This window comes from Lindgomyces ingoldianus (genome assembly GCF_010093535.1).
Source record: "Lindgomyces ingoldianus strain ATCC 200398 unplaced genomic scaffold BDR25scaffold_48, whole genome shotgun sequence".
NCBI lineage: Eukaryota > Fungi > Ascomycota > Dothideomycetes > Pleosporales > Lindgomycetaceae > Lindgomyces > Lindgomyces ingoldianus.
The window spans coordinates 425,769-431,338 of NW_022985209.1; the positions used below are offsets into that span (position 1 = coordinate 425,769).

The 5,570-nt window shown below is 37.7% G+C and overlaps 2 protein-coding genes across 2 annotated transcripts; one reads left to right on the forward strand and one right to left on the reverse strand.

Moving 5' to 3' along the window:
- Positions 1–1,946: 1,946 nt before the first annotated feature.
- On the reverse strand, positions 1,947–2,436 carry BDR25DRAFT_204961 (uncharacterized protein; the record flags this gene model as incomplete). The annotated part of the gene is made up of 2 exons (XM_033684446.1): positions 1,947–2,087; positions 2,140–2,436. Coding segments are annotated over 2 exons (438 nt in total), but the record flags the coding sequence as incomplete, so codon positions are not given.
- A 480-nt stretch (positions 2,437–2,916) lies between these two features.
- On the forward strand, positions 2,917–4,050 carry BDR25DRAFT_361940 (uncharacterized protein; the record flags this gene model as incomplete). The annotated part of the gene is made up of 7 exons (XM_033696515.1): positions 2,917–2,962; positions 2,991–3,131; positions 3,172–3,364; positions 3,407–3,498; positions 3,541–3,624; positions 3,683–3,937; positions 3,992–4,050. 7 exons carry the CDS (start codon positions 2,917–2,919, stop codon positions 4,048–4,050), a joined length of 870 nt encoding a protein of 289 aa, XP_033541038.1.
- Positions 4,051–5,570: the final 1,520 nt, after the last annotated feature.

Consider the following 5,570-nt stretch of genomic DNA (forward strand, 5'->3'; position numbering starts at 1 on the left):
GCTATATTAGCTATAGCTACTAGCTAAAGAGAAAATTCTTCTATATATAGCTTAAGTATATGCTTAATAATTACTTACTTTTTATTATTACCTAGCCTTTATAATTTAGCTATAAAATTAGCCTCTAAAAGTTCTTTAGTGTGTTAGTTCTATATTATTGTTTTTAAAAAACTCTATATATAGCTATAGTATGTTTCTTTAAAAGTGTTATGTTTTATTTAAAAGCTTAAAGTATTAGCTGTATTTATTGTTTTTTTAGCACATCTAAGTAGTGTTTTTAGAAATGCATTAGTGTAGAAAGAGTAGTTTAGTAGAGTTTTAGTAAAAGTAACTAACTTAGGTGTGTAAGCAACTTGCCTATAGAGTATGTTAACTACTTTCTTATACAGTTATATATAGTTTGTGCGCTTGATTTAAGCTACTTATTAAAAGTCTTTAAAATTACCTTTAAAGCTTTTAGATTATTATAGATGTTTTTTTATCTCTAATAATAAAGTAGTGTATTATATTAGTAGTAGTCTTAATAAGTATATAAAAGTCTAATAGAGCTTTATGTTTAGCTTTGAATAGTCTTAGATTATTATAGCAGTCTTTATAAGCTATTACATAGCATTGCTAATTATTAAGGTTAAGGTTAGAAACTATAAAGTTAAAGCTAGACTAGCTACTGCCTGTATAAAATTTTATAACTGTAGGCCTCTACAGCATAGAGTTAATTTGTAGATTTTATAGAAAAAATTTAAGTTAATATATTCTTAAATGCGTTTTATAGTTACGTTAGTTTTAATCTAACGAAACTAAAGCTTTTAATTACTTTTTTTAGTAATTTATATAAAGATATTAATTGCTAAAGTTATCTTAGAGTGTGTTAATAAAGTAAAAAGTTACTTATATAAATTAAGTAGGTTTTCTATTATTAATCAGCGCTTAGTAAACTATGCTTAGAATAGGCAAAAAGGTTGTTGTTTAGTTAATTAAGTTTAGCTAGTAAGTAAGCTGTAATTAATATGTTTAGAATAGACAGAAGGCTATTGTCTAGTTAATTAGACTTAGCTAGTAAGCAAGCTGTGATTAGCATGTGTTAATGTTTGCAGGGCCTCTGTTAACCAAGTGCAAAAGCTAACTGTACAGTAGTAACTATAGTACTAGTTAGAAGCGCAACTCTAGGCTTATAACTCTTGCATAAGCTAAGAAGGGATTATAAAGTAAGTAAGTTAACAAGGCATTCAGATCTAAACAGTAAATTGTACTAGTGTATTGTAAGGTCTAAGGAGCTTAAGAGAGCTCTAGGCTGACTATATGCTGTACGGGAAAGGAGCTAGTCCTAATGAGTGAATAGTGCAGCACATGGATATGGTATCGCGTGAGACACGTGCGACACATACAGACTATGCATAGGTTGAATTTGCGAACTATTGACGGGCGCCTTAGCGGCATAGACGCGGATTTGATTTTGGCGATTAGGAAAGCGAGGAGCACAATCGAGCCGCTATTGGAAAGAGTTTGCTCAACCAGTCTCTGCTTATGCCGAGAAGAAGGGGTGGGAAGTGATGTTTGAGAATACTATTTTTGAAAGCGCGGCAGGCTTTTGCGCCAGTTTCTGCAACTGCGATTTTAAATAATACCAAGCCCTGTCACTTCGATGTCCTAGCACTGTTCCGCATCCCTACCGCATTCCATGTCCACGCTCTTGTCTGATTGCTCTCTTCACCCCTCCATACAGGAGGACCTGGAATACGGTAACCGGGGTCGCGAGAGAGTCCAGCGGACATGCTCTCAGATACGACCAGTTCTTTCCAGTTAGATAAACTCACGCAAAGGGTGTGGGTGTAGTGAAAACCAACCTGAGTTGTTAAGATTCAGATAATCTGTCAGGTGGATCAGTGGAGCAGGAACTCCTACGGGTCTGTTAGAGGACAGAAATGAGAAAGGCAAATGAGGTACCAACCACCACCAGGCCCATTTATCTGTATCTGTGCGCAATTTACGTATAGTTGCAGAGCTTCGGTTGTTTTGTGTGGGAATATATGTTCAATCCGTAGCAGATATTGCCCTGGCGGTGTTGTCGCAGGTATTGTCCATTCAATCTAACCTCCAGTCAGCAAATACGCTTTTTTGAGGTGAGTGGCGCAGAAATACGGAGGTATTTCTCATCGGATACCACTGCTGTGTTGCGTTCTCTGGCACACTTTCGTTCCATCCCAGCTCATAGATTTTAAACCATTCTCCCATGCCATCATACGAGTAGATGTCATCCGTAGGCACTTTGCTCAAGTAGGCACTAAGCGGCCCTGGATGAAAAATCGGATATGGCTTGTAATGGCTGCGCTGCGATGGTTTGACGCCTGATTCAAAGCCGACTCGGTCCCTGCCTGCCGTGATGTTGGCGATACCGGTTCTATTGGCGGCCTCGAAAGAGTCCCGACAGGCAATATCAGAGGCTAAACCTTTGCCGAGATATGCGGGATTTCTCCAAGAAAGGTTTTCTCTGGCTTGGGTCAGCAGTAGTGCCGGGTGTTGATTGGGTGAATAGCAGGAGAGTACCGGACGTATTGGAAACGCCCAGTCACGTTTCCATTGATTTTGAGAGCCCAGAAGGTATCTGGTCAGGTTAGTAACATACGACAGCAGAGAAGGGAGCTCTTTACAGTGCGCTGAAGCCGTTGGAAGGATTGCTGAGGTCCCGGCAAGGAGAAGGAGCAATTTCATAATCGAGAACGCCATCATTGAATTGATGGTGAGGTTGTAGGTAGGCATTCTACGTAGTATATACTATCCCTATCCAGTGGCAGCATTTCCTAGAACAGTAACATCTGCTCTCCGATCAACCCGTACTTAAACTTCGTATCCATTGTCCTTCATTTTGGCTTTTAATGAGAGGGAGCTTGGCGAAGGAGCCCCCTTAATAAAGGGTGTATGGAAAACACTGTGTCAACACTGGGTTCTACTGAGAGCTACGTTAGTTGTTAGCGAAAATGGTGGATGTGTAGCGGGTGGATATCCAAATGCGGACATTGTTACGCTCAAGTCCCTCCATCTCAAGAGCGAAATTAATTGTTCGTTGTACTTAGTTCGTATTCAGATCCTTCATTTAGTAGAAGATTCCAATTTTGGGATCGCATCCGTATTTTGTAAGCCCTAGGCACATCACATAGCACCTTCGATCCCCAGTCTACAATAAATCGCTTCTCTCACAACTCATGCTTTCTACAAGGGTATATTTACTTTCGTTCTTGCCATGGCCTCCCGGGATTGTAATCGTAATTATTCCTCGGATTCAGCGTCCGACTCGCTTCTCCCAGCTTTCGAGCTCGGTTTCCGGAACGGGAGTTTCTTTCTTAGATATGACCAATGATCTTTTGCGGTAGATTTGCCGGGTTCAGCCCGCTCCGGCCTCCTGATGTAGTGGTACCACAGGGTTCCTAATAGTGTTTAGGTCACGTAAGCGAAAGTTCTACCTACGATTACTCACGTTACTCACTTTTTCGGAGATTTCATGTGACCTATAATCTTTCCGAAACTCTATACCTGATGACGGAGCTATGGCGGATGAAGAGAGTTTATTCGGCTTCATTAACACCGCTACCTATTCCCCATCGTCATTGCCACAACTCTCAGTTTTGCGTGCGGTGAATTGAACCTAAAGAAACTATATGAACTCTGGAAGAAGTTATAGGGTAAGTTTTAAGCAAAAATGTCGTTCCATTGCGAAACACATACACGCAATGTCACCACAGCACGAGACTTCTTCGACCATCGTTGAAAGCGTTTGTTTCACGATCAAGTAATTTTCGTCCAATGCCCCCCGCCTCTGATCTCTTGACGTCTCAACTAACCGTTGAGCCCAGTGATAGAGTGGCTCGCTCATCGACCTCAAGGAGGTTACCACAAAAGAGCGAGCTTGCAAAGGATAAGGCAGCTTCTGCGCGAAACGAAGGTCTGTTGCCCCTATAGGGCGACTTTTATAAGAAAGAGTAACGTGTTTCATAAGTGAGCGGACTAGCAAACCTCACTAAAACGCCCTCGCAGCAACCACGCAGAATTTTTTAATAACAGACCATACCAACAACCTATAGAGAAAGAGGTGTATACCTTACTATCTTTAGTATTATGGTAAAGCAGAAATGAAGGGGAAACATGCTATTAGAGTATTTAATAACCTTTAAAAAACACATATATATATAACTAATATACTCTACTTTTAAGTAACTTACACTATTAAGTAACCTAAAATCTTTTAGTATAACTAACTTTAATAAACATTATATTAATAACGATGAAATAAAAATATTATATATATTATCTACTGCTAGGTCTTTAGGCAAGTGTAGTTTTAAGAACTTTATAAATTACTTAAAAAGCTAAAAGTATTTAACCTATTTTAATAGTATAATAAAGGTTAATTAGTAGATGCATTGTGAATTAAAGTATAAGATGCTAAAATTTTATTAAAGTAGACTATTTGCTTATAAAGACTACTTGTCTGTAAAATTTATTATAACGTACCTAACAGGTTGGCCGGCCACACGGGTTGGCCGGCCACTTTTGCCAAGCCCCCACTAAAACCACCCTATTCTAGCGCAAAACTGCCTACTTTAGCCCTATATAAAGCAATACAACACAAGATATTATTTAAAGTCTACTTCTACTACTTTCTTACACATACGCAAGTTATGCCTAGTCTAATTACACTGCCTGCATTACCTTTAACTTAGCTTACCTCCTTTAGCGCGCACTTGCGTCTTTAGCTTCTTTCTATTACTACGCGCTCTAAACTCCTTTAGAGTAGTTAGACAAGCCCTATTCTTAACTATTAAAGTCTTTCCTGCCTAAATCTGCTTCCTTTTATGCAATCTACGTTACATAGTAGCCTTATTTGCTGCTTAAAGCTTTATAATCTTCTTTTACACTAACACTAGCTTATGCGCAATAATTAATGCCCTCTTTAAAACTTTCTTAAAGGCCTTTACTATAGACATTAGTAAGCTATTTATATGCTTTTAAATTCTTACCTTTATAAGCATTAATTGCAACCTAAATTTAAAAGTATTACTTAGAGTTTATAACTGCTAAGGCTTATTGTTAATAGGTAGTAGTAGTAATAAAGTATGTAACTAGATATTAAGGGCTATTTTAACCTATTCTAGGTTAAATAAGACTAAACTAGCGCCTTAAAACCCTCCTTAAATATTACTAGAAGTAATTACCGCATTATAGGCGCGTATAAAGCATAGTAGGAACTTAAGTTTTATAATATAGGTAATTTAGTTACATATAAGATCTTTAGCTTAGCGCTTATACACCTTTTTTAAAGGGGCAAAACAACCTACATTAAGAGGCTATAAAAGGTGTAATAAGTGTAAAGGCATATAGATAGTAATAATCTTATTCTTCTTATAGTACTGCTAAAAATTAAGTAAGTTATAGCTTTTATAGCTGTTAATAATAAAAAGCTAATAAGCGCTTATAACTTTTTTTTTATATGCTTATTAAAGTGCTTTAACTACTATAGCCTAAGCTTATTTGTGAAGCTATGTGGAGCACTAAAGACATAAGGAACTGGATTGTAT